Source organism: Pipistrellus hanaki (genome assembly GCF_964339955.1).
Source record: "Pipistrellus hanaki genome assembly, chromosome: 12".
NCBI classification, from domain to species: domain Eukaryota; kingdom Metazoa; phylum Chordata; class Mammalia; order Chiroptera; family Vespertilionidae; genus Pipistrellus; species Pipistrellus hanaki.
This window is the reverse complement of record NC_140514.1, coordinates 1,517,110-1,544,688: the sequence shown is the minus strand read 5'-3', so window position 1 is coordinate 1,544,688 and position 27,579 is coordinate 1,517,110. Positions and strand designations below refer to the sequence as shown.

The following is a 27,579-nucleotide window of genomic DNA, read 5'->3' as shown; positions in this document are numbered from 1 at the left end:
TGTCCGTGCGTTTGTGGGAGGGACGCCGTTTGGTCTAACGCCCGTTGGTGTCTTCTCTGCAGCTGGCTACACTCGGCTACACTTAACCCAGCTGGTTCCTGTCACGCTGACCCAGTTCGCGGCCGATCTGCAGACGCTGGGCCACATTTTAACGAATATTCAGCGAGGCCGCCCAGACCCTGGGACTGCGGTGCTGCCTGGCGGCCCTGGCTCCGCTCCCGGCCCAGGAGTCCCTCCCAGGCCTCTGCCCGGTGCGCACTGCCGGGCCCCGGGTGCGGGCCCTCAGCGCCCGTCCACGCGGGCGGCGGGCGGCGGGCGGCGGGCGGCGGGCGGCGGGCGGCGGGCGGCGGGCGGCGGGCGGCGGGCGGCGGGCAGGGGCGCCGGCGGCCTGCGGACCTCCTCCCCCTCCTCCGGACGCCTGGCCTGGCCGCGGCTCGGCGGAAGCAGCCGGCGTGCACTCGGCGCGCCCCCGCTGCGGCCCCCGGGCTGGAAGGCACGCCCGGCCCTGCTGGTGGCCACCGCGGCGGCCGAGGCCGCGCCAGGCCCTTCCACGGGGATGGAGGCGGCGGGGTCCGCGCGGCCGCCCGCGTCCCATCTCCTCTCTCCGCCCAGGGCACCGGAGGCGGTGGCTGCCAAGGGGAAGCGCAGTGTCGCGGGGCGCGGGTGGGGCCCAAGGCTGACGGCCCGGCGAGCGGCGGGCGGGCCGCACCGCGCAGCACCGAGGCGGCGCCGCGGGGCACGGCGGCCTCTGCGCGTGCGCGGACCCGCCTCAGGGTCGCAGGGCCAGAGAGCGAGGCCGCCGGCGGGGGCGGGGCCGGCGGGGCGGGGCCTGCGGGGGCGTGCGCGTGCGCGGACCTGGCAGAGGGCGCGAGGCCGCCGGCGGGGGAGGGGCGGGGCCTGCGGGGGCGTGCGCGTGCGCGGACCTGCCTCGGGGCCCAGAGCGGCGGGAGGCCGGGGGCGTCCGGGCCCCGGTTGGCCGCCGCCGCGCTCCGCCCTCCCTGGGAGGACGCCCGGCCGGAACCGATCGCGGCTGGTTTGAGCTGGTGCGTCTCCATGACGACACGCGCGGCGCTATAAGTAGCGGCGCCGCGGCCGCCGGCTTTGTCAGTCCCTCCGCCTCCGCCTCCGCCGCCGCCGCCCCTCTGCAGCTCCGGCGCCACTCGGCCGGCGGTCTCCGCGGGAGGAGCGAGGCGGCGGGCGGCCGGCGGGCGGCTGACGGGGCGGCCGCGGTCCTGCGCGCTCGGCGGCGGCGGCGGCTCCATGGGGTCGGCGTGAGGCGGCGGCGCTGCGAGGTGAGAGGGGCGCCGGGGCCGGGGCCGGGGCCGGGGCCGGGGCCGGGGCCGGGGCCGGGGCCGGGACCGAGGGGCGGGCGGGGCGGCCACGTGTCCCTGCGCCCCGGGCCCGCGGCCCGGACAGACCCGCGGGGATACGTGTCCGCAGAGCCGGCCGCCGGCCCCTGACCTTGCGGGCCGGTCCCGCGGGATCGGGGTCCCGGTGACGGTGCGGCCGTGCGCTCCCCGCGGCGCGGCGGTCCGGGCCTGGGCGTCCGGGCCCCGCGGACGGTGTCTCCGAGCCGGAAGCTGCGGGGGGCCCGGCGGTTCCTCCAGCCGCTGTTTTCCTCCCCAGACCCACGTGGCGCAGGTGCCGGGTGCGGAGGCCGAGGCCGGGCTGCCTGCGCCGGGCGCGGCGTCGGGCGGGGTTTGCCGGTCGGTCGGTCGGCCGGCCGGCGGGTGCTGCTCTCGGGCCCGAGCAGAGGACCCGGTAGAGAACCCCGCGCGCTGCCGGGGCGGAGATCCCCGCCGGCCCGGAGGCCGGTTTAGGAACCTGAGTGACAGGGACCCCAGACCAGCGGGGCGGTCCGGGCGCAGGGCCGGCGCTGGTCGGACGCAGGAGCCCGCCCCGAGGCGCTCAGACCGGGCCGCCGGGGGAGCACAAAGAAGGCGGACTGGATCCAACCTGCGATCGGCGGCCGATGCTGGCGGTGTGCTGTTCTCGGTCCGGTTGGCATCGGCCCCGCTCCATAACGGAGCCCACTGGGCTGGCGGGGAGGTGCCGCCTGCCGCTAACGGGTCTGTCCTCTGGGAACTGGCTGCCCGAGCGCCCGGGAGGTGCTCGCTCCCCAGAGGCCGGAGGCAGCGTGTGTTTAGGAGGAAACGGCCGGGTTAAGCCTGAGCATTGCCCGGACGATAGACGGTTAACGACCCCAGCTGGCCCGGCCTCACCGCTTCCCCCCTGGTGCTCTGCGCTCTGGCCGGCCGCTGGGGTGAGATGGAGGTGGTCACGCTCGGTGGAAGCTGGAACCGGCTCTGCCGGGCACGGGTCCGGATGGATGGCAGGCCCGTCCCCCTGGGTCATGTGCCCCGTGCCAGAGCGAACTGCGGCCTCGGACCAGTGCCCGGCCTCTGCCCGCGGGCTGCACAGGGAAAGCAGGCTGTACCGGCAGGAAGTGCGGCGGTTTAAATAAGTGACATTCAGCCGAAACCGGTGTGGCTCAGTGGTAGAGCATCGGTCTGCGGACTGAAAGGTCCCAGGTTCTATTCCGGTCAGGGGCATGTACGTTGGTTGCATAGGGGGTGTGCAAGAGGCAGCTGGTCAGTGTTTCTCTCTCATCGACATTTCTAGCTCTCTATCTCTTTCCCTTCCTCTCTGTAAAAAATCAATAAAATGTATTAAAAAATAAATAAGTAAATAAGTGACATTCAGAGCAGCTTCGTTCACCCGGTCATAGTCGATGAAGTCCAAGGACAGTGGCTCTGATTGTTAGCAGCTTTTGCTTACCCATAAGTCGTTATGCTGCTTACTTAAGCAAATATGCAGATATCATTGTGCCTGTGGGGATTCCCGGAATTGCTAATTTAGGAGGCAGCACTAGTCCAAGAACGCTGGTTTTTCTGACCAGATACAGCCACTATATTATTGATTTGAAGATGCAGTTTTTAAAAATACATGCCCATCCTGCAAATAAAATTAGCTCATAAAATTCCCAGAAAACTTGAGCTCACTCTGTAAGCTGAGCCCTAGATGTTTCCATGATGTGATTCTGTATAATTCAAAATGTTTATTTTAAATTTAAAATCCTCTGTATGGGATTTCAATGCTGCTTAAAAATAATCGGAGGTGTTGAGTCTGGTGTCCTCGGATGCTGTAGAGGTTTGTGGGTTGGTAACTTATTCCCAGGAGTGAGGGATTCCCAAACCCAGAGGAGCTGTGAGGTGTCTGAACAGCCCTGCTTCCTGGGTGGGCGCTGTTAGGGCCCGGTGTGTCCACTCGATGTGTCCTAAGGGGCAGCGCATCTGTGTTCCAGGCGTTCCCGCGGCTGCAGGGGAGGACCGTCCTGGACCGGGAGTTCCTGGAGAGCGCCTGAACAGCTGGCAGTGCTTCCCGAGTCCCGGCTCCTCATTTTCCTTGTAAGTGTTCTTGGCCGCTGCACGTCCGTCTTGTTCAGAATGACTAAGTATTTAGTGTAATTTAACGAGCGAGTGTCTCCGCCCTTTCGCAGCGTGTAGCGTTTGGGAACGTCCAGAAACCGGGAACATGAACACCGTTAGGAATGAAGAGTTTGACTGCCATTTCCTCGATGAGGGCTTTACTGCCAAGGACATCCTGGACCAGAAAATCAATGAAGTCTCCTCTTCAGTAAGTGTATGAGGGCCGTGGTGCGGCCCCGGGGGCTTCCGTGGGGTCTGTGTGAGGGCACTCAGTGTCTTGTTGGGGAATGGAGAGCTTAATTGGCTGTGGGTCATCCAGAATAGTGGTTGGCAAACATGCGGCTCTTAGGCCCCGGGAGTGTGGCTCTTCCACAAAACACCAGGTGCAGGTGCACATGTACAGGCCATTGAAACTTCAGGGCCCATGCGCAGAAGTTGGTTTTCGGCTCTCAAAATAAATTTCAGTTGTCGTCCTGTTGATATCTGGTTCTGTTCACTAATGACTTTGCCAACCGCTGGTCCCGGATAATAGTGACAGTCACGTCGGTGCGTGGATTGAGGGTGCTGGGAGATGAGGCCGAGGGCGCACATGTGCAGCTAATGAGCTCGGTGCCCCTCCTGCAGGACGATAAGGACGCCTTCTACGTCGCGGACCTGGGGGACGTTATAAAGAAACACCTGCGGTGGCTGAAGGCTCTCCCGAGGGTCACCCCCTTCTACGCAGTCAAATGCAACGACAGCAGGACCATCGTGAAGACCCTGGCTGCCATCGGGACGGGCTTTGACTGTGCCAGCAAGGTGAGCGTTGTCTCCTGGGCCGTAGAGGGGCCGGGCGTGAAGGGACAACGCCCATGTCGGTTTCTGGCACGATCGGCTGCCTCTGTACAGCACCCTCTCTTCCTCCTCAGACTGAGATACAGCTGGTGCAGAGTCTCGGGGTGCCTCCCGAGAGGATCATCTACGCAAACCCCTGTAAACAAGTGTCTCAGATCAAATACGCCGCCAGTAACGGAGTCCAGATGATGACTTTCGATAGCGAAGTGGAGCTGATGAAGGTTGCCAGGGCACATCCCAAGGCAAAGTGAGTTCCTGCAGGAGAGGGCGGGTGGGACGTGGGACCTGCATGTTGTCCCGCACGCTCTGATGGCCAGGTGCTGTCTGTGCTCCGTGAGTTCCTGTGCTGGCAGAGGCAGCGTGGGGAATGGCGTACACCCCTTGGTTAGAAAGCAGTGTTGGGTCACCCCAAGCCGAGGAGCCTGTGGTTAGCATGTGCCCGGGCGGCCCGGTACAGTCGGCGCTCCTCTTGCTTCCAGGCTGGTTCTGCGGATCGCCACAGATGACTCCAAAGCAGTGTGTCGTCTCAGCGTTAAGTTTGGTGCCACACTCAGGACCAGCAGGCTTCTCTTGGAGCGGGCCAAGGAGCTGAACATCGAGGTCATCGGCGTGAGGTGAGGGCACGTGTGTGTGTGGGGGGGGGGGGGGGGGGTTTAGAGGCTAAGATAAGGACAGACAGTGTGCGTTTCACAGTCCGTCCCGCTGTGAACAGTCCCCGGGGTGATAGAGCCTCTTCTCCTTTGTCCCCCAGCTTTCACGTGGGCAGTGGCTGCACGGACCCGGAGACCTTCGTGCAGGCCATCTCCGATGCCCGCTGTGTCTTCGACATGGGGGTGAGTACGGGACCCTCTGTGCGCTGGGCAGGGCAGCAGGTCTAGTAGGAGTCCACACTGCGAGTCCTCAGCCTCCTCCGTTCTCCGTGGCCTGTTACACATTCACTGTTTGACCGGTTTTCTTGCCTCTAGGCTGAGGTTGGCTTCAACATGTACCTGCTGGATATCGGTGGTGGCTTTCCTGGATCTGAGGATGCAAAGCTTAAATTTGAGGAGGTAAATCATGGCAAAACAGACATGTGGTAGCTGCTTTAACAAGTCCCTGGTGGGGTACTTTACAACCTACGTGTTAGCTGATAATCAGAGGGACTAACAAACAGGAAAATAAATGTCCTGAGCAACTTTTGTGCTGTTTAAAATTGTACTTAATACTCTTTGGTTTTCTAAAGCGTGAGTCAGTTTCTACAATGTCTTGGGAAACAATTAAGAAATGTTGCTGTGGTGATGAGAGAACACACTGACTCTAGTGCTCACTTATGTCATTAACGGGTCCTGTGACTTTAAATGAGACGGCTGGTAACAAAACAGCTGCTTTTCCCTTGGCTGAGCAATAGACCTGAGGTTCCGCTCCCGTGGCTGCTCATCGGTGTGACAGCATCTGAACAGGCGCCATGATGGACCTGCTGTGCATCTCTGTACCAGACGTGCTTTGCCAGGACTCGCATTTCCTCTTAAAACATTGTGTCTAGTCACTTAGGAAATTCAGCCCCATTAAATGGTGTTGAAGTTTATAAAATATCCACATTGTTACTTGTTCAAATTCTGTGAGGCTGACAGAATAGTTTATCCTGTTGGCATGTATTTGCTACATAAAAATGTTTGGGGACACTCTGATCCCTCAGTAAGTAATACATTTGTTTATTGTTTGATAAAATTGTCCCTATAACATCTTAAGATGATAGAAAGGTATCAGGGGGGGAATCCGAGTGAAACAGGCCGGTGTTGAGGGCAGTGTTTATTTTTGGCTGTTGCCTGGTGATAACCTTGTGAGGCTGTGAAACGTTTCTATCACATCGCAGCACTGCTCTCCGCCGCCTGGCTCCCCTGATAGCTGACTGCTCTTGTCTGTCTGTCTGTCTCACTCCGTAGATCACCAGTGTAATCAACCCAGCCCTGGACAAGTATTTTCCCTCAGACTCGGGAGTGACACTCATAGCTGAGCCCGGCAGATACTACGTTGCATCAGCTTTCACGCTTGCAGTCAACATCATTGCCAAGAAACTGGTCTTAAAGGAACAGACGGGCTCTGACGGTAGGTGTGAAGGGGAGCATCTGGGCACGTGTGAGTGGGAGCTGGTACAGAGATGGTCACTGACTGCTCTGCTTTCCAGATGAAGACGAGTCGAGCGAGAAGACCTTCATGTATTACGTGAATGATGGCGTGTATGGGTCCTTTAACTGCATCCTCTACGATCACGCGCACGTGAAGCCCCTTCTGCAGAAGGTACCTGCCGTCCGAGTGCTGTGGGCGCGGTCCGCGTGCTGTGTGTGCAGTCCACGTGTTGTGTGCGCGGTCCGTGTGCTGTGTGTGCGACCCGTGTGCTGTGTGTGTGACCTGTGTGCTGCGCGCGAGGGAAGAGGTGCCGTGGTGAGGGTGACGGCACGTTTCTCCGCGCAGAGGCCCAAACCGGACGAGAAGTACTACTCCTCCAGCATCTGGGGCCCCACCTGCGACGGCCTGGACCGCATCGTGGAGCGCTGCGGCCTGCCCGAGATGCACGTGGGCGACTGGATGCTCTTCGAGAACATGGGCGCCTACACCGTGGCTGCCGCCTCCACCTTCAACGGCTTCCAGCGGCCCACCATCTACTACGTCATGTCAGGGCCCGCATGGTTAGTGCCGGCGCGTGTGCGGGCCTGATAAGAGACTTGGGCGCTCCCTCCCTGGAGCCCCGCACCTGCCCCCCCCCCCCCCCTTCCCCTACAGGCGGGCGGCCCCTAAACGCTGAGGGCTCCCACGGGACTTAGGAGCAGGGCGGCAGGGGCAGCTCGTCCTGGACTAACCCTGAGCCTGTCTCCGAAGCCCTTCCTGGTTAGGTGTCCCCGGCTGTAGCAAATGGACTTTTTAGGGGGGAAGGGAATAGATACCTTCTTTGGTTTATGCTCTCACCTTACTCTAATTGAAGGAATGATGCTGCTCGATTAAATGCTCTAGAAAACTTGGAGAATACAAATGGATAGGAAAATCTCTCCAATAACTGATTTGTATTTTCAGATTTTCCCTTCTCCTTTTAGAGAAGTCTGGTTAAGATATTTTCTAAATTGTGTGGCGGGAGTATGTTAATGAGTGCATGTGACCGGTGGTTTCCTTTTACCCAAACGCTGGTTCTGGAGAAATGCTAGGCGCGTCCTCACGGCGGTGACAGGGAGTGAGCGGCCCATGAGTAAGCCAGTGGGAGCCGCTCGGTGTGGGTGACGCGGGTCCTCAGTGTGCCCTCCTCTCTCGCAGGCAACTGATGCAGCAGGTCCAGACCCGCGGCTTCCCGCCCGGGGCGGAGGCGGAGGAGGAGGCCGGCGCCCTGCCCGTGTCCTGCGCCTGGGAGAGCGGGCTGGAGCTGCTCCCCGCAGCCTGCGCGTCCGCCCGCGTGAACGTGTAGGCGCCATTCCGTAGCTGTTACGCGGGTGTAGCTTGACTTCAGGATGGGGGACCACTTAACTTAATGAGTGCTAGTTTGGAATGTCTTTGTACGCGGATGACAGATGGAACAAGGTGGAAGGCCTAGGCGACAGGGTCACACTTACGTGTTCCTATGGAAACTATTTGACTATTTGTTTTATATGGATTTTTACTCAATTCTCAAATATGCTACTGCAGAGCGCCCCTCAGCTGCCAGGCAAGCATTTGTAGCTTGTGTTGGCAGAACCAGCCGAGGCTGAGTGCTGTGACCTGTTTTACCAATAAAGTTCCTTGGAAACGAGGCTCTGAGAGGTCTTCAGTGTGTCCGTCCACACGCCCGCCTTCTGTTTCCACACGTGGGAATCGTGTTTTCATCTCCCCAGAGGACTTCTTTTTTTAATATCTATTTTATTGATTTTGTACAGAGCGGAAGGGAGAGAGAGTTAGAAACATCGATGAGAGAGAGTCATCGATCAGCTGCCTCTTGCACACCCCCTACTGGGGATGTGCCCGCAACCAAGGTACATGCCCTTGACCGGAATTGAACCCGGGACCCTTCAGTCCCCAAGCCGATGTTCTATCCATGGAGCCAAACTGGTCTCCCCAGATGACTTTTCTGTTGGGCATTTCTATGTCAAGTCCATGAGTCTGCATGACGTTAGCCGGGAGTCCTCGAAGGGGAGGGTCTAGCCCCAGGTAGCAGGAGGGAACAGGATGGATGAGCAAGACCACGTCTGCCCTGGTGGCTCAGCCTCCCAAAGGGCCCCAGTGCCGGGACTGCAATGCCCAAAGCCCCCTGGTGACCTACTGGCCTGCTCCCTCCCAGCCAGTGCCAGGGGAGGCGCAGGAGGCCTCGGAGCCCTGCCCGCAGACCGGGGCATTCCCTGCCCATCTGGCAGCACCCCAGAGTAGCAGGCCCATGCCCAGGCGGCTGCACCCAGCACCCATGCCTGTGCATGGGCAGCTGCAATTAGCAGGCACCCAAGACCATGCACAGGTGGCTGCACCCAGCAGGCACCCATGGCCACGCAGAAACAGCAGCTTCACCTCCCTCTGGCCACGATCCTTGCCTCCACCCTCCCCATGGGTTTGGCTGGGGCTGGGTTCAGAGAGGCTGCCGGCTGGGCCCTTGTCCACTGACTGGTGTCCCAGTAGGAAAAGGAGGCAGCATCCCCGTGGGCCCAGCGCTCCTACTAGCTTACAACGTCGGATTCTCCTGTGGGTGTGGGTCCCTCACTTTGGGCTCATATATATATATATATATACACGCCCTTGACCGGAATCAAACCCCGACCTTCCAGTCCACAGGCCGACGCTCTATCTGCTGAGCCAAACCCGTTTCGCTGGGCTCCAATTTTTAAAAAGAAAAACACCGGTTGCAGGTGGCTTGCCAGAACGCCCCAGGCGTGTGGTGTGCCGCCCGGCACTCGCCGCAGCAGGGCCCTGTGCCCCGGGAGCGGCTCCCTCCGCTGGGCTGTGGAGCGGCGGGTCCGCTCCGGGGGCACCTCCAGCAGCACCTGTGGCCGGGCCGTGTGCAGCCACTTCCACCTGGTGGCTCTCCTGCCTTCCCGCCGCCTCCGCTCGCAGGTGCACGGGGTCACTGTAACGGAGCCGGCACTCGATGAGCTCAGCGGGCAGCCCGAGCGGAGCCTCCGCGGGGACCGCCCACCCGCGGCCCTGCAGGCGCGATTCCCGTTCTCTGAGCAGGGAGAGCGCGGGCTGGCAGGCGGAGCTCACAGGGAAGCCAGCGGGAAGCTGGCCAGCGGGGAGCTGGCTTTGAGCCCGGAGCCCGCTGTGGGCCGATGGCCTAACCCCTCAGCCCCACGGCCCCAAACCCATCCCTCTTCTTAAATCCTCACCCGAGGATCTTTCCCCAGTGATTTTTAGAGAGGGGAAACACATCTGTTGGCTGCCTCCTGCATGCACCCTAACCAGGCCCCGAGGTACGTGCCCTTGGCTGGAATCGAACCCAGGACCCTTTGGTCTGAAGTCCAATGCTCTATCCACTGAGCCAAACTGGCCAGGGCCAGATCCATCGCTTCGATTTTATTTTTTTTTAATTATTTTTCTTTCTTTTCTAAATATGTTTTTATTGATTTCAGGTGAAGGGAGGAGGAGTGAGATAGAAACATCAATGATGAGAATCATGATCAGCTGCCTCCTGCACGCTCCCCACTGAGGATCTAGCCTGCAACCTGGGCATGTGTCCTTGCCTGGAATCGAATCTGGGACCCTTCAGTCTGCAGGCTGACACTCTATCCACTGAGCCCAACCGTCTAGGACTAAATCCATTGCTTTTAAAATATATACATTAAAAAATTAATTAAAAAATTTATATATATATATATATATACACACACACATTTTTATTGATTTCAGAGAGGAAGACAGAGGGAGACATAGAAACATCAACGATGAAAGAGAATCATTGATTTGCTGCCTCCTGCACACCCCTCACTGTGGCAGTCAAGCCCACAACCCAGGCCTGTGCCCTGCCCAGGAATCGAACCGTGGCCTCCTGGTTCCTAGGTTGATGCTCAGCCCCTGAGCCACGCCAGCCGGGCTCTCGGCCTCTGGTTTCACAGATGGGATGCAGGGCAAAGAGGCCAAGTGATCCCAGGAGAGCGAGCCAATTAGGAGGGCCTGGGAGGAAGCAGGCCCTGCTGCCCTGGCCTCTCGCCGAAGGAGAAGCACCGAGGCTGGAATGAGCCCCTTTCTCTGCCCGCCCCAGCCTCATCCAGCCCACGCAGCCGCGGGTGCCAGGCACCTGGGGCTCCAGCCCTGCGGGATGGCACCCTGCGCTGCAGTCATGTGTGGGCGGGCTGCAGTGGCCCCGCCGAGTCCAGCCTGGCAGTGACCAGGCCCCCACGCTCCCAGCCCGAGCTGGAGGCTGGGCGCGTGCCCCTGGTCATTAGGGGAGGCAGGGAGCTCCGGGCCCGGCAGGGAGCACACCTGGGGATCCTTGTGCGGCCCCGGGCGATGGGCGGGTTTTCCCACCCTGATTCCAGGATGAGGAGGGTCAGGTCGTGAGGGTCAGTCCGTGCCTCTGGGGTCACCGAGGTGGAGCCTGAGTCCAGGTGACCCTCCCCGGCCTGTGGTCCCCGTGGTGAGGGCTGAGCGGGGGTCAAGCTCAGGGGCCGGAGCCGGACTGAGGCCAGTCACTGGCATGACCCTCACGTGCCCGGCCCTGGGGGGGCCTGGGAGCGGCCCCTCCACATCTGACCGGCCCAGGCTGTGCAGGCTCGGCCCCTGGCTGACACGGGGGCTGCTGGGCACAGCCAGTCAGCACGTGAGATACCGGTGAGACTGTGCCCGCTGAAGACCGGCTGGTTTATCTGAAATTCAGTCTAATCGGCGCCGTTGCCAGGCCTCTGAGCGCAGGTGCCAGGCGCCCAGCCTGATTCTCCGTCACCCACTCACCCAACACCAGGCTCTGGGCGCCTGAGGGATGCAGACATCCCAACCCGGAGGCCCTCCCGGCCACCGCCACCAGGGGGCAGCAGCGCCCAGCGCCCGGGCTCCTCTGCAGGTGGGGGCCTGACCCCGGTCCCAGCTCAGCACAGGAGCCAATGGGCCTGCGGCTGTGGGGACGGGGCTGTGGGGACGGGGCTGTGGGGATGGGGTGGCCTGGCTCAGGGAGAGCCAGGGCTGGAGGAAGGGGCTCCAGCAGCCTCGTCCCCACACCAGGCTGCTCCCCGAAACTCCCTGAGCCCCACGGGGAAGCCCCCAGCCCCGCCCTGGCCTCCTGCCTGGCCAGGGAACAGCTCCTGGGGCCCCGCAGCCTGTGCCTGCGGCCCCGCCTGTGGGCGTGGGTGAGGCCCAGCCACCCCCTGGAGTGCCCTCAGGCCCCGCAGCCCTGGGCTCCGCTCACAGCCGCCCGCCCGGCCGGGCGCAGGTGGGTGCTGGGGGAAGAGAGGGTGCTGTCCTCGCCCATCCCCCGCCCCCTCTCCCCCCACCCCCCACCCACGGGGCAGCCCTGAGGCAGGGTCCAGGCCGCCCCCATGACCAGTGTCGCCTGCTTCCTGTCTCTGCGTCTCCATCTGAGCACTGCCCACATGGGCTGCCCCAGGGGCCTGGCCCCAGCCCCGCTGACCCCACACCCAGAGGGCGGGGCCGCCCCAAAGCCCTCGGCCCTCTGCCCGCTGACATGCAGGGCCCCGGTCAGGGCCCCGACTCCCCAGTCCTGTCTGGCTGCTGGGACAGGGAGGGCCTGGTCCAGGGTCAGGAGCCGGGCTGGGACGTGTGCCAGGCGTGTGGGGGCGTGTCCGGGCGTGTCCGAGCTGGGCCGGTGGTGGGCCACACACTCATTCTTCATTCACTCCCTCTGCCGAGCAGCTGGCTCTGCCGGCCAGGCCGGAGCAGCCGTGGCGGCCGGGGTGCAGGGTGTGGAGGGAGGACACACACACTTCACACTGGGCCCCCCACAGCCGCACCCGACTCAGCCACAGACCACGCCTCCCGTCCCTCCCAACACAGACACCCCAACCACAGACCGGCACACGCCCAGGGACGGGGTGAGCCCGGGGGGCGGGGGCGGGGCGGGGGGAGGAGGGGCAGGGCCCGGCTGGCGTGGGTGACGCCGTGGGGCAGCCCTTCCTGCCGGTTCCGTCACTTCCAGCCCCTGTGCAGTGTGAGGGGCGGGAGCAGGTCCCCACGCGGGGCAAGGTGCGGGCGGCCAGGGCGGGGGCCACGCGTGTGCCGGAGACATGGCCGCCTGGCTGATCACACCCGGGGGGGGCGGGGTCCCCGCTAACCCGGGAGGGCAGTCCCCTGCTCCCCAGTGCTCCCCGCAGGCGCTGGAGACAGACACAGTGACCCGGAGGGGCCCCGGGGCGCGGTTACAAACACGGGGGCCCGGGGCGCGGGGGGGGGGGGGGCGGTGAGACTGCGGGGCCCACCCTCCCCAGGGCGCGGGGGGGGCTCAGGGAGACACGCGCCTGGAGGATGCTGTTTACTTGATCGCTTTATACAGGAGACGCGGCGGCCGCGGGCCCCACACAGACCGCCTTCCGGGGGGCCCGCGGGGGACACGCATGCAGGTCCTGGGCCGCGGCGGCCGGCACACACACCACAGAGAGCCGGCTGGGTCAGGGCCACGAGGGACCACGCTTCAGAGGGGCCTACACGTGACACTGCACATCACACACGGCAGTTTACACAGGACGGGGGCCGCAGCGCACGGACACGCGTGGCTCTGGCGGGGAGACGGGCTGGGCGCTGCCATGCACGGGGCCCCCCCGCCGCCCCGTCCCCCTCCGCCCCTGCAGCCAGACACCCCGCCGGCGCCACCCAGAGCCCTGGCCGGCGGGAGGGAGGCGGGCGGGGCGGCTGCAGGCGGAGGGAGGGGTCCCTGGCCGGCGGGGAGGGGGGCGATGGAGGAGGCATGGCTGCTGCGAGCAAAGCGTTCCGGCGGCAGCCGCGCCCACCGGAGCTCCGCTCAGAACTGGGAGGCGCTGCTGGGGTCGCACTGCAGCAGCCGCACGATGGACGGGTCGCTCTTGGCACCTTTGATGAACTCCTCCAGGGACAGCTTGCCTGCGGGGGGCGGGGGGGGGGTCAGCGGTGCCCGCAGGCTCCCTCCCGGGCAGCTTCCCTCCCGGGCACGGGGACCCCGCTGCCCCCGGGCCGGCTGGGCCCTCAGGAGGCCGGCGGACCCGTCCGGTGCCGCTTGCTTCGTGGGCTTTCGGGGAAACCCTGTGCGTTCCCTGCCCCTGGCCCTGCCCCTCCCCCCCCGGGGGTGGTCACCCTGGGCCGGGCCACCCCAGTGAGGCCACACGCGTGGCCAGTGGGCCATGTCGGTCCTTTAAGTCACTCCACGCTTTCCCTGAGGAAGACGTGGCCTCTGCCTCTGACCCTGACCAGCCAGGCCTGGGCCCAAAGCAGCTGGCCCAGGGTCACTGCCCACAGGGGTGCGGCCCAGGGACTGCCCACGGGGGGGGGGGAGGGGGGCGCGCGCAGTAGGAGCTCGGCCGGTGCCATGTGTGTGCCCGGCGCTGAGGTGTGGTCAGCCGCCAACCTCCTGCCTCAGGGACCTCAGTGCACAGCAGGGGGGGGTAGTGCGGGGGCGGTGCGGGGTGAGTGTGGGGGGGCGGTGCGGGGTGAGTGTGGGGGGGGCGGTGCGGGGTGAGTGGGGGGGGCGGTGCGGGGTGAGTGGGGGGGGCGGTGCGGGGTGAGTGGGGGGCGGTGCGGGGTGAGTGTGGGGGGGGCGGGGCGGGGTGAGTGGGGGGCGGTGCGGGGTGAGTGGGGGGGGCGGTGCGGGGTGAGTGGGGGGGGCGGTGCGGGGTGAGTTGGGGGGGGCGGTGCGGGGTGAGTTGGGGGGGCGGTGCGGGGTGAGTGGGGGGGGCGGTGCGGGGTGAGTGGGGGGGCGGTGCGGGGTGAGTGTGGGGGGGGCGGTGCGGGGTGAGTGGGGGGGGCGGTGCGGGGTGAGTGGGGGGGGCGGTGCGGGGTGAGTGGGGGGGGCGGTGCGGGGTGAGTGGGGGGCGGTGCGGGGTGAGTGTGGGGGGGGCGTGCGGGGTGAGTGGGGGGGGCGGTGCGGGTGAGTGGGGGGGGCGGTGCGGGGTGAGTGTGGGGGGCGGTGCGGGGTGAGTGGGGGGGGCGGTGCGGGGTGAGGTGGGGGGGGCGGTGCGGGGTGAGTGGGGGGGCGGTGCGGGGTGGAGTTGTGGGGGGTGGTGCGGGGTGAGTGGGGGGGGCGGTGCGGGTGAGTGGGGGGGGCGGTGCGGGGTGAGTGGGGGGGCCGGTGCGGGTGAGTGGGGGGGGCGGTGCGGGGTGAGTGGGGGGGCGGTGCGGGGTGAGTGGGGGGGCGGTGCGGTGAGGTGGGGGGCGGGGCGGGGTGAGTGGGGGGGGGCTGTGAGTGGGGGGGCGGTGCGGGGTGAGTGGGGGGGCGGTGCGGGTGAGTGGGGGGGGGCGGTGCGGGTGTGAGGGGGGGGGCGGTGCAGGGTGAGTGGGGGGGGCGGTGCGGGGTGAGTGGGGGGGTGGTGCGGGTGAGTGGGGGGGGCGGGGCAGGGTGAGTGTGTGGTGGGGGGGGCAGTGGGGGGTGGTGCGGGGTGAGTGGTGGGGGGACTCGCTGCGGGGCAGGGCCGGCGCCTACCGTCGTTGTTGGTGTCCATCTGCCTGAAGATCTTGTCCGTCCGCTTCTCCGGGGTGGACTCGTCCTCCGGCATCTTCATCACCGAGGACACCATCTTGTAAATGGCCTGCAGGGCACGCGGGGCCTGAGCTCGGATTCCAGCAGGTTCCTGAGCTTCCTCCAGCCCCACCACGGCACCGGGAGGGGGATGCTCTTGGGCCCCCAGGCCCCTCCCCCTGCACCCTCCCCCCCCCACACACCTGCACGATCTCCAGCATCTCCCCCCGCCCCTCCCCCCTGCACCCTCTCCCCCGCCCTCCCCCCTGCACCCTCTCCCCCGCCCTCCCCCCTGCACCCTCCCCCCCTCCTCCTGCACCCCCCCCCCACACACACACACGCACACACACCTGCACGATCTCCAGCATCTCCCCCCGCCCCTCCCCCCTGCCCCCTCTCCCCCGCCCTCCCCCCTGCACCCTCTCCCCCGCCCCTCCCCCTGCCCCCTCTCCCCCGCCCTCCCCCTGCACCCTCTCCCCCGCCCTCCCCCCTGCACCCTCTCCCCCGCCCTCCCCCCTGCACCCTCTCCCCCGCCCTCCCCCCTGCACCCTCCCCCCTCCTCCCCCCCCCCACACGCACCTGCACGATCTCCAGCATCTCGCCGCGGCTGATGTAGCCGTTGCCGTCCAGGTCGTACATGCTGAAGGCCCAGCGCAGCTTCTGCTCCAGCTTGCCGCGCGAGGTGACGCTCAGCGCGATGATGAACTCCCGGAAGTCGATGGTGCCGTCGCCGTTGGTGTCGAAGGTGCGGAACACGTGCTCGGCGAACTTGGAGGCGTCGCCGTAGGGGAAGAAGTTGGCGTAGATCTTCTTGAACTCGTCCACGGTGAGGTGGCCGGTGGGGCAGTCCTTGAGGAAGCCCTTGTACCACTCCTGCAGCTCGTGGTCCGTGAACTCCGTGTTCTCCCGCAGGTCCTGCAGCGCCTCGGGCCGCAGCTTGCTGTTCTGCTTGCCCATGGCCGGCGGCGCCCTGCGGGACAGGCTCCGTGGGACCCTCCGGCTGGCCCCATGGCCACCCAGCGGGCCGGGCCGCCCTGTGGGCCTGCACCGGCCGTCCCTGTGCCCGCCGCCCCGGCCCTGTGCCCGGCCCTGTGCCCGCCGCCCCGGCCCTGTGCCCGGTCCTTATGCCCAGTCCCTGTGCCCGGTCCTTATGCCCAGTCCCTGTGCCCGGTCCTTATGCCCAGTCCCTGTGCCCGGTCCTTATGCCCAGTCCCTGTGCCCGGCCGCCCCGGCCCTGTGCCCGGCCGCCCTGGCCCTGTGCCCGGCCGCCCCGGCCCTGTGTCCGGTCCCTGTGCCCGCCGCCTCGGCCCCTCCGGGCCCCTGGGGGAGGGGCGCCTGCGGGGCACTGCTCCTTCTCTTCCTGGCACACGCGGGCATGACTGCGTTCCGGTGATGGGGGGGGAGTGGCCCTCCGCTTCCGGGCCTGGCTCTCGGCCACTCTCCCCGGAGGACGGGGCCCGTGGGCTCAGCCAGGCTTCCTCACCCGCCCACGCCCCTTTCCCCATCTCCTGAGAAGGCTCCTGATGACCGCCGTTTGGGGTGCATGGGGGGGGCACCCTCTGCTCCCAGCAGCACCCGTTCCTCCCAGGACTCCCCTGAGCGGATGGAAGGAGCCGCTGGAGCCTGGATGACTGGGAGCAGAGCTCAGCACCCCAACCACCTGGCCCTGGGCGCCTGGAAACCCCTGGGCCGCGGGAAGCGGGAAGACTCGGGCGTTTGAGCCAGCCTTAAAGCTGGCAGGGGACTACACCCCATCCCCAGAAGGGCCTGTGGGGTCTGGCAGGGGAGCGACAGGCCCAGAGGAAGTGGGTGCAGAGCCAGCATGGAGTTACGGGGAGGCCCGCTCCCCGGCCCACAGGCCCCGGGCCAACCGCTGGAGGGTCTTTCTCTGGAGAAACTGACCCCCCCTTACACCCCCTGCCATGACAAGACCTGTAACTGCACTACACGTGGGTCCTCCAAAAGCTGGGCGCCCTGTCAGCTGCTGCTGTTTGTTATAAAAACGATAAGGTATAGTCACAGAGCATGGATGCAATCCAGTGTGGATTGTCATTGGAAACTTGAATAAACCCTGAACAAGTCCTATATAATAAAAGGCTAACATGCAAACCAACCAAACGGCAGAACCACCAGTCGCTATGACACACACGGACCCTAAGGATGTCTGACTGCGGGGAGCGGGCCTAAGCCATCAGCCGGACATCCCGAGGCTCCCGGACTGCGGACCACCCCTCCCCGAGGGCTCGAATGCCCCGCACCAGGCCTCTGCTGTTTACTAAGAACGCATTTCAAAACCACCGCCATCAAGAGCTTCAGGAACAGAGGCATCGGCCCGAGTCCTGTTTCAAAGCATCATCAGGCCCGAGCCCACGGCAGGTCTCACGCCGGTCTGCTCCGGCAGCAACTGAACTACCACAGCACAGGAGCCGCAGCCGCCATGGGCCGGGCTCACGCGGTGCGGGCGGGCGAGGCAGACCCCTTACGGCCGGAGACACTGGCGCCCGGGGTGCAGGCCGCCTGCTCAGGCCCCACAGCTCATGCCGCTGGGAGGTGAGCACTGGCCGGTCTGCACGTGGCCAGAGCTCTACCCTGGACCACGGGCCAAGGAGACGATGACGGACGTGTTCTGGGAACAAAAAGGGTATATTTCGTTTTGGAGAAAAACGACCAAGAGATTCCGGACCGCACGGAGACCTGCCGCCCCGCGCGGGCACCACCCCGCCTGGTGAGGTCTGGGCTGCCCGTTCAGAGCCCCTTTCACAGCCGGTGACATTCGCTCTGTTAGGAGGGTCAGGCCTGCTGCGTCCTCAGAGGCTGAGCATCGACCTAGGACGCAGGAGGCCACGGTTCGATGCCTGGTCAGGGCACATGCCCAGGTTGTGGGCAGGCCCAGTAGGGGACGTGCAGAAGGCAGCCAATCAATGATTCTCTCTCATTGATATTTCATCTCTCTCTCTCTCCCCCTTCCTCTCTGAAATAAAAAAACAATATATATGTATACGTATTTTTAAAATATATTTTATTGATTTTTTACAGAGAGGAAGGAAGAGGGGTAGAGAGTCAGAAACATCGACCAGCTGCCTCCTGCACACCCCCTACTGGGGATGTGCCTGCAACCAAGGTACAATACATTCCCTTGACTGGAATCGAACCTGGGACCTTACAGTCCGCAGGCTGATGCTCTATCCACTGAGCCACACCGGTTTTGGCTATGTATATATTTATTTAAAAAACAACTGGATGATGAGGACTTTAAAAGGCCTCTGGAGGTTTGACACCCCCCCCCCCAGGGGGCAGGTACATGGCAGATCCCAGCGCGGGGAGGCGGGCGCCATGCTTGGCCAGGCTGGGGGAGGCAGTGCCATCTCGGCTTGGTGGGCTGGGAAGGGGAGGGTCCCTGGGCAGAGGGAAGGCTGTGCCCGGCTCTCACGGGCTCCACCACGGTCCCACCGGGCTCCCTCGCCGTCAGAGTGCTCCCGGGACGGGCCCACGCTGGCCTTCCCACCTGACGGAGCCCACGTGTGCCCGGCACAGCCAGGCGCCGGGCATCGCTGGCCGGTGCGGTGCGGTGCTGGCCAGCGGCTGGCTGGGACAGGTCCTAAGAATCCCTGCCGGGCTCTCCTGAGGCTCACCGCAGCGGGCGGCCTGGCGGGGACGGTGGGACCGGCCTGCCCGGTGACCCTGCCTCCCATGAAGCCAGGGAGCCAGCTGCAGGGACGGCCTGGCTGGCGGTGCCGACAGCAGACACAAAGCAAGCTTTTCTACAAAGACGGCGCCGTCACCCGTTACCCACAGAAGTGGCGCCCTGGGCCTGCTCCTGGGGAGGAGGAGGGCTGGCTGCACGCGGCCTCCCTCCAGGTGGGCAGGGGAGGCGCTGCCCGCCCAGCGTGGGGCCAGCCCAGCCGCTGGGAGGAAGGCCCAGCCCAGTGCGGAGCGGCGCCTGGGGAGGCTCGGCTGCAGTGACGCTCGGCGGACACCAGAGGGCGGAGCGGGGACAGGCTCCCCAGAGCCCCAGCGGGAGGCCCCACTCCGCTCCCGGACCCCGCCCGGGCACGCCCCCTCCGCCCAGGGGCTGCCTCAGTTTCCCCATCTGTGAGCTAATCTGTCCAGCTCAGTCACCGCCACGCCCATGCGGCCCACCCGAACCCGTGCCTGTGCCTAAGGGGAAGGTACACACGGGAGGCCGGCGCTGTGAGAGGGAGACTGGACCACGTCCGCGGACCCTGCATCCTGACTGCGTGTGAAACGAGACCGACAGCATCTGAGCACAGGGGTCAGCGACTCCTGCTGGTCAGTCCGTCTCACCTGTTTCTTCCTCCGTGTCTAACTGTGTCTACGGGGCCAGGTGGCCTCACGTCTGTAGGCGGTGGCCGCTAGGCCCTGGGTGACCCTGGGACACACTGTGTGGACCTGGGCCACCCAGCGGAACCTTCTAGTTCTTGGGTCGTCAGCAGCCTGACGCAGCGGCAGCCCTTGTTGACTTCCCTCCTCAGTGCCCTTGAGTGGGAGATAACGGTGTTTGCATTTCGCAACCATGCGGTCCCACCGGTTCCTATTTTCAGCCGCTCCGAGGACTCTGCCAGGCCAGCGGCCTGGGGACCTGGGTCTGACCCTGGCTAAGGCGTGGGGCGTGGGGCTGTGGGGCGGGGGCTGCAGGAAGGCCCGCCCCTGCCCCTCCCCGAGGGTGAACTGGCAAAGCGGAGCTCAGAGGCCTCTGTGCCCGCAGTGCAGGGTGTGCCCAGACCAGGTCCCCGTGACCGGGAGCCTCTGCCCAGGGCCCTGAGACCCTGTCGCACCCTCACAGTCCCCCGCGGGATGGACGCCAGGCCAGGGGCCCGGGCGGAGAAATCCCACGGAAAACCCTCTGACTATGTGCGCATCCCAGGAGCTAAAACCCACGACTCCCAACGTTCAGAAAATAAATAAAAGGAGGGGGGGGGGGAACGAGGAGAGGAGGGGGAGGGGGAGGGAGGATACAGGTCCAGCGGGGCACAGAACCCTCCCCTCCCAGCCACCCTCCTCCCCGCCCGCGGGCGGAAGTGCCCTCGGAGGCGGGAAAGGAAGAGGCGGAGAAAGGAAAGGAGCCCTGAGAAGGCTCTTTCCCTGCGGGAAGGGCTGAGCCGCAGGAAGGGCCTGTGGCTGCTTTCCCACACGCCTCTGCCTCCGGAGACTCCAGCTCTGGCCCCGGCCCCAGGCCTCAGGCCCCGGCTCCTCCTACTCGCCCGCCAGAGCCCACTCGAGTCCCCTCCTGGGGAGGCACCGCCCCCTGCACCAGCTCTGGCCTGGCATCCCAGTGGCACCTTCTTGGCCGTTTCCATCAAAGCCCCGGAGGAGTAATACACCATCCGCCACCAGCAGAACCTGCTGGGCCTGCTCCAGCCCGGCCCTCACCTGGCCGCTCCTCCACCGGTTTCTTCCCCCGAGGCCTGCACGCCTCCACTTCAGGCCCGGAGCCCTCCGGGGAGGCCCCCTGCGGACCACCTCTAAGGGCACCCAGCCCTCGTGCAGGCCCCTGGCCCTTGGCCCTGTCAGAGGTCTCCCTGGCACCCAGCCGATGGGTCTGTTGGCCGCCTGCCTCCTGTGCTGGCTGTGCCCCCGCCGTTCCCAGGGCAGGGCCTGGCACTCAGGGCTCAGCAAGCCCACGTGACAGCGGCTGTGTGTGCCCAGGGCGGCCCAGCGGACTGAGGGGCAGGCAGGCGACAGCGCTCTCGGGAAGCACACTCACTCATTCACCCACAGCCACTGCACACTCATTCATTCCACAACTACTTCCCACACTCACTCATTCATCCACAGCCACTTCCCACACTCACTCATTCATCCACAGCCACTGCACACACTCACTCATTCACCCACAGCCACTGCACACTCATTCATTCCACAGCCACTTCCCACACTCACTCATTCATCCACAGCCACTGCACACTCATTCATTCCACAGCTACTTCCCACACTCATTCATCCACAGTCACCTCACACACTCACTCATTCATCCACAGCCACTGCACACACTCACTCATTCATCCACAGCCACTGCACACTCATTCATTCCATAGCTGCTTCCCACACTCATCCATCCACAGCCACCTCACACACTCACTCATTCATCCACAGCCACTGCACACTCATTCATCCACAGCCACTTCCCACACTCACTCATTCATCCACAGCTGCTTCCCACACTCATTCATCCACAGTCACCGCACACACTCACTCATTCATCCACAGCCACCTCCCACACTCACTCATTCATCCACAGCCACCTCCCACACTCACTCATTCATCCACAGCCACTGCACACACTCCCTGAGCTCGCATGAGGACCGTGAGGTGTAAAGGGACCGCTGGGGTCTGGTGGGAAGAAGGCGGGGAGGAGCTGGAGCTGTCGGGGAGGGGGGGGGGCATTTTAACGTGGACAAGGGCACGCCCAGGGGAGGTGTGAGGTGGAGGAGCAGCGTGGCTGGCAGGCTGGGGGAGGGGGCCCTGGCTGGAGGGGGCAGGGCCAGCCTCCGGACTTCTCCTGGGGGTGCAGGGAGCGCAGGACAGCGTCGTGGCCTCAGTGATTCTCAGGCCGGAGTTTCCGGGGGCCCCTCCCAGCGGACGCCGGTCCCTGCCACAGCTCTGGGCCTGTCGCCTCCCAGCATCCTCTGAGCAGCGGCAGGACGGCCCGCAGGAGCAGATGGGTGGACGGACACGTGGATTAGCAAGGGACAGGGCGAGGGAAGATGCCCTCCAACCCAGGGACTCCACCCATCCCTCGAAGGGCAGTTCCAACTGGTCAAGTCTTAGCCCAAAAACACCCGGAAAAGTGCCTGTGAGCCTGGCCAGTGTGGCTCAGGGGCTGAGTGTTGACCTAAGAGCCAGGAGGTCACAGTCTGATTCCCGGTCAGGACACATGTCCAGGTGGCGGGCTCCATCCCCAGTGTGGGACCTGCAGGAGGCAGCTGATCAGTGTGTCTCATCATTGATGTTTCTCTCTCTTCCTTCCTCTCTCTGAAATCAATAAAAACATATTTCTTAAGCGCCTGTGAGCTCTTTTTTAGGGGAAGGGAAGGGAAGAGAAGGGAAGGGAAGGGAAGGGCGGAAGGACAGCGCGTGAGGCAGGGGGCGCAGTGGGCATCTGGAGAGCGGGTAAGAATCGGCTGTTACATCTGCCGCTCCCCCCTCTGAACGGAGCTGAGCCTGGGCCATCTCGGCCGTCACCTCCGGACAACGAGACCCAAGGCGCCCTCAGTTCCACACGGTCTCGGGGTCTCTGCGTGGACCCCAGGGCGGCTCCCACCGGCTGGGAGTTTGCCCGCTCAGCAGGGCTCCCTCCCCCACCTCGCCGGCAGGGCAGCCGCGGAGCGTGCGTCCCAGTGGACAGCGGAGCGCGGAGCTGCCAGGCTCCCGCTTCCGCGGCGACGGCAGCTCCAGTTCATGCCCCAACGAGCCGCTGAGGCTGGCGCATTCTAAGATATCTCGGGGGGAAACTATCTGTAAGAAACGGCATCTACAATAATAAAGGGGTGACATGCTAATTAGACCGACATCATCCCGATGTCCTTCTGACGAAGAGGGGCCGGAGGGAAGCCCGGTCCCCGGGCCGGCGGCTGGGCGTAGGAGGGCTGCTCCTGCCCAAATCTGTGCGTCCGGCCTCTAGTGATGAATGTGAGACTGAAGAGTGTTTTACAGACACGCCTGGCCCCCTGGGTCCTGTGTCCGCCGGGCCAGGTCCTCTCCCCGGAGGGCGGCTGCTCCAGTGCCTGCCTGGTATGGCGTACGGCTCAGCACGCGAACCCAGACACAGTCCCCTTGTGTTTCACACGTGTCACCTCCTGCGTTTGATTCATGTGTCATGTCTTCGGGAGGAAATAGACAGTCAGTCATTCCCAATAAAAGGCATCAGCAGGCGGGAAGGCCACAGGCCAGCCGCCCCGGGGCCACGGCAGCCACAGTCCTCAGCGTCGTTACAGGCGCTTTTGCCGGGAGGAAGACGGTTCATAAAAGCCTGTGCCGCTTGGAGGAAGCACAGCACACGGTGCAGCAGGACAGTGAGCGGCGGCACAGACTCCGCCTTCCCGAGCACCTACTACGCGCACCCACAGCGCGGAGCGGGGACACAGGCGTGAGGCCCTCCGAGCGCTGCGGTCAGGCTGGGAAGCCCGGCCTGGACTTCCTCTTCTCGGAGCTGGCTCCGTGCTGGGGCAAACCGACAGACTCCGGCGTTCAGGCTGCGGCCAGGTCACCCCTCTCCCCAATCCCCTCTCCCCCAGGACCTGGCGCTGAGCTCCAGGCCCAGAGAGGAATAATCCCACACCGAGGAGCCGGCGCCTGCAACTTGGGAAGGACACGGGAAGGACACAGGAAGGACACGGGAAAGCACAGGAAAGCACGGGATGGACACAGGAACTGACAACAGGGAGGAAGTCGGGGGGAGGAGGAGGGTCTGGCTGCTGTGGGGCTCCTTCCAGACAAACCCCAGGCCCAGAGCCTCCAGGCCCAGCAGCGTCACGGGGACCGGGCCCGCGGAGCCCCACCTGCTGAGCCCCCATCCCTCGCCGGGCCCAGGTCTCCGAGCTCCATGGAGACTTCCTGGCCCCGATGGCCCCTCCCTTCACAGGTTTCCCGGAGACCGCACCCCCTGCCCCCCACCTCGCCCTCCACGGTCCGAGCACAGCCCGCAGTGCGGATGTCTATCTGTGGAGCGTGCTCCCGGTCCTAACTGAACTGAACGGGGGTCTGACAAGCCCAAGAACATGCGAGGGGCCCGCAAGACAGAACGTGCGGGATCTGGGCCTCCCCAAACCCGGGCCCTGCACCTGGGGCCGTGCTGGCGGCCTTGGGAAGGGAGAAGGGTCGGCCTGGGCTAGACTGAGGGGCCCTGACCCAGGCGCCAGCCAGCAGCTCGACCACGGGGACGTCTCTTTATCACTCATTCATCCATTCATCCATTCATTCATTCACTCATTCATGTGCAGCCTCCCTCTGTCCCCGCCCCTGGGCACTGAGCCCAGACCGGCTGGCAGTGACAAGTGAGAACGCCAAGCCAGGTCACACATGGCGCATGTGTGTGCACCGGCCGTCTGCCCACAGTGCCCGTCACGCAGGACCTGCCCCGGGGGCCGAGGGCTGCCTGGGCGCCCACAGTCAGCCTGAGTCACCCTCAGAGCACCGCCCCCAGCCCGGCCAGCTCCCAGAGAAACTTACCCAAGGCGAGCGGAGGTGCAGACAGCAGCTCAGAGCCTCGGGGCCGGTTCGGTCCTCGCCGGGGCCACTAGACCATGCCCTGGAAGGGAGAGCCCACAGGTCACTCGGGGCGGACCCGGCCAGAGCCATGCCGCTCCCTCCCGTGGCTCCTGAGCCGGTGGGGGGACCACGGCTTTCACAGGCCCCACGTGCAGTGCAGGACACCTGGCACCTCCTGCCTCAGGAGGGGGGCGCCACCCCGGTGCTGAGGGAGAAGTCCCCCGGACAGCGGGGCCCCCCGGGGCGGGGCTGGGGCCAGTGCTGGGTGTGGCCGCGGCCTCTGTGGCCTCCCAGGCCCAGGAGCTGCGGCAGCACTGAGAGCCGGGCGCCTGCGGCCACACCTCACCGTCCGGCCCTCGGCAGCACCGTCAGGGCCTGGCACAGGGCGGGGTGCGGGAGCACGCCAGCTGCGGCCCCCCATGCAGCGAACGCCCAGCAGGCATGACCACCAGCACGCCCAGTGACCGGCTCCGTGACACCACAGCACCGGTAGCCACGTGGACACTGTCTACCCCGACCACCTGCCTCCCTGGCCGCACAGCGCTCTGCCCGCCACCGGCTCAGGTTCCCATCCGCGACAAAGCAGGGGCGCCCCCCACCCCTCTGGAGGAGGCCGGCAGGCCGGACACCAGGACGCGGAGGGAGGAGGGGCCCCCAGGCCCTGGCCCCCAGGCCCTGGCTCCCAGGCGGCGTGGGACGGGCCATTAACTCGAATTGCAAATGCCCCCCTGGCTCCCTGCTAAGCCCCAGGGGCTCCGCCACCAGTGGCAGATAAAGATGACAGTCACTGCATCAAGAGCAGAAGTCATTATGCAGAAATAATTACGTGAGTTACAGCCGGCTGCTCCCGGCCTCTGTCCAGGAGAGCACGCTGAGAGGAGGCCCCGCCAGGCACACAGACCTGCCTGCCGGGCACTGGGGGCTCTCGGGGAGGGAGACAAGGCCCTGGGAGGGCCATCCCCCCAAATCACCCCGGGGCCTGCCCTGGACCCGCCTCGGAGGCCCACCGCACACGTCTTTTCTCCTGGGGTCCTTCCTTCACCCCCTCCCACCCCCGCCTTTGTTCACGTCAGGCCGAAGGCCCGTCCCCTCCCAGGTTCGGGGGCTCTGTACTTCCGCCCCAGCCCAGCGCAGGGCCCTGGGAGAGCAGGACAGGAGCATAGGGGCCGTGTGGCCGACTGCCCGGGCCCAGAGCCTGGCTCCACGGCTTCCCAGCTGGCATTATCTCACTTCCCCGCACACAAACGGAGATGTTAGCCCTGCCACCTCATCGCGTTCCTGTCAAGATTCAATGAGCTCACGCACAAAAAGCGCTCGGCCCCTCCAGCTCAAGACATGTCAGCAGCGACCGAACACGGAGGCAGGCCTCCAGAGCGGCTGCGGGGCCGAGCCGCCCCAGACACAGCCGCCCACGCGGCGCGAGAAGCAACAGGCCACCCACGATAAAGAAACACAGCCGATGCCCGGCCCCGGGCTCCGGGGCTGAGCACCGACCTGTGAACCGGGAGGTCACGGTTCGATTCCCGGTCAGGCACAGGCCCGGGCGCTGTGGGCTCGATCCTCAGAAGAGCATGTGCAGGAGGCGGCCGGTCCGTGATTCTCTCTCATCATGGATGTCTCTCTCTCCCTCTTCCTTCCTCTCTGAAATCCATAAAATATCTATTTAAAATTATACTAGAGGCCGGTGCACAAAATTCATATATGGGGGGGGGGGGGGCTTCAGTCCTGCTTGCACCCTCTAACAATCCAGGACTGCTGGCTCTTCACCGCTTGCTTGCTGGCCTGCCTGATTGCCCCTAACTGCTCACCTAACTGCCTGATCGCCCCAACTGCTCACCTGCCTGATCACCCCTAATTGCCTCTGCCTGCCTGCCTGGTTGCCCCTCATCTTACACTTTTATTATTATAGATAGATTTAAAAACAACAACCACCTAAGACTGTAAAAACTCTTAGAAGGAAACGGACAAACCTCCGTGGCCTTGGAGTTGGCAGTGGACTCTTAGGCCTGACACCCAAAGCCCAAACCACCAAAGAGAAGATAAACCAGACTCCATTAAAATTTAAAACTTACGCTTCCAAGAACACAGTCAAGAATGTGAAAACACAAATACAAGATGAGTGAAAATGTACCCAACAAGGGGCTTGTATCTAGAGTATACTTTGTAAAGAACTCTTTACAGATACGTATATGTGTATATCTAATGATTTCAGAAAGGTGGGGGGCTGGGGGGGTGAAGGTGGGCGTCCAAGGTGGTCGTCCGGGGCTGGGGCGGGGGGGGGGGGTGAAGGCTCTCCTGCCTGAACCCCTTTCTCAGGAGCCTCAGCTCGGAGCCCAGCTGCCGACCGAGATGGAAACAGATAAATTATTCATTCCCCACAAAGGAGCAGCAGCCGCTTCCCGCTTCCCGCACCACCACCGCCCACAGGCCGGGTGAGTGCTATCAGCCCCAGGCTGAGGGGAGGGGGCAGACACGGGGGGGACAGCGCTGGCCGTGACCTGCCCTGCCCCCATCCTGCAGCTCGGGAACCGGCTCAGCGTCAGATGGAAAATCACAGCCGCCCGGCAGCGGCGGGAGCACGGCTCGAGCAAGGCACATGGACCCCGAGAGGCTGGCCCCCGGAGCCGCCGTCCACCGCAGCCTCCCCAGGGCTCCCTCCGGGGCCAGGACACCAGCCTGGCGCCGGGACACAGCGTGCCTGGTGGTGCCAGAGCTGAGGCTCAGGCCCAGGGTCCCCCCGCTCAACCCCAGCTCAGCCAGCTCCACCGCGGGCGCCAGGTCAGCGTCTGGGCCTCTCCAACGGGTTTGTCTGTGTTTTAATATATTTTTATTGGTTTCAGAGAATAAGGGGGAGGGAGAGAGAGAAACACCAATGAGGAGAGAGAATCATGGATCGGCTGCCTCCTGCATGCCCCACACGGGGATGGAGCCCACAGCCCAGGCCTGTGCCCTGACCGGGAATCGAACCGTGACCTCCTGGTTCCCAGGTCGATGCTCACTTCACCTCTCCCTGAAACCCGGCGCTCGCCTCCCTGCGCCCCGGAGGGCAGCCTGGTCAGAGGCACCCCTCCCGCCCTCAGCACGGCTGCTGGGGCAGCTCCGGGGCAGGGAAGGGTCCCTAGGCCAGCATCCCGCACCCCACAGAGCTGACGGAAACCGCTCCTCCTGCAGCCCTGCCAGAAGCCGAGCCGCCAGGTGGGCCCAGACTCAGCCTGGCCGGCAGACAGCGCGGCCGGGGCAGCCGGGGGCGCGCCCGCGTGGGGGGGGGCGGGGGCTTTTCCATCCCATCTTCTATTTTCTGCCCCGTATCTCGCCGCGTCCCCATGGGTGTTGCGTCACCGCCGATAAACGCCGCCTGGGCAGCGGTCCCCGGGCCCGGCACCTCCCACTGACCCGAGGACACGCGGTGGCTCAGGGAGGCCAGGTCACCCTGAAGGAAGGAAGGAAGGGGGCCTGCCACGGAGTGAGGCCCCCACTAACCCCCGCGGTGCTGCCGCCGGCCAGGCCCCCAGCTCC

At 64.8% G+C, this 27,579-nt stretch overlaps 2 protein-coding genes across 5 annotated transcripts in view; one reads left to right on the top strand and one right to left on the bottom strand.

Annotated features, from left to right (window-relative positions):
- The first annotated feature begins 1,235 nt into the window (after window positions 1-1,235).
- ODC1 (ornithine decarboxylase 1) lies at window positions 1,236-8,014 on the top strand. Of its 2 annotated transcripts, XM_084900093.1 has the most exons (12): window positions 1,236-1,292; window positions 3,305-3,407; window positions 3,500-3,636; window positions 4,053-4,226; window positions 4,337-4,509; window positions 4,742-4,876; window positions 5,014-5,095; window positions 5,228-5,311; window positions 6,185-6,347; window positions 6,427-6,539; window positions 6,714-6,928; window positions 7,545-8,014. In XM_084900093.1, the coding sequence occupies exons 3-12, from the start codon at window positions 3,535-3,537 to the stop codon at window positions 7,690-7,692; spliced, it is 1,389 nt and encodes a 462-aa protein (XP_084756219.1). In that variant the 5' UTR covers window positions 1,236-1,292; window positions 3,305-3,407; window positions 3,500-3,534; the 3' UTR covers window positions 7,693-8,014. The 2 variants fall into 2 exon arrangements, with proteins under 2 accessions (XP_084756219.1, XP_084756220.1); XM_084900094.1 differs by lacking the exon at window positions 1,236-1,292 and having other exon boundaries at window positions 3,286-3,407.
- A 4,637-nt stretch (window positions 8,015-12,651) lies between these two features.
- The window catches only part of HPCAL1 (hippocalcin like 1), a 50,156-nt gene continuing 35,228 nt past the window's right edge, over window positions 12,652-27,579 (bottom strand). The window contains exons 2-5 of one of the 3 annotated variants that reach the window (XM_084900114.1): window positions 24,025-24,103; window positions 15,415-15,805; window positions 14,800-14,905; window positions 12,652-13,247 (exon numbers count right to left, since the gene is read on the bottom strand). In XM_084900114.1, the coding sequence (XP_084756240.1) occupies window positions 13,150-13,247; window positions 14,800-14,905; window positions 15,415-15,792 (582 nt within the window). In that variant the 5' untranslated portion in view covers window positions 15,793-15,805; window positions 24,025-24,103 and the 3' untranslated portion in view covers window positions 12,652-13,149. Of the gene's footprint in view, window positions 13,248-14,799; window positions 14,906-15,414; window positions 15,806-20,226; window positions 20,416-24,024; window positions 24,104-27,579 lie in introns of those variants that run through there. The other 2 variants (XM_084900116.1, XM_084900115.1) reach the window with 2 other exon arrangements.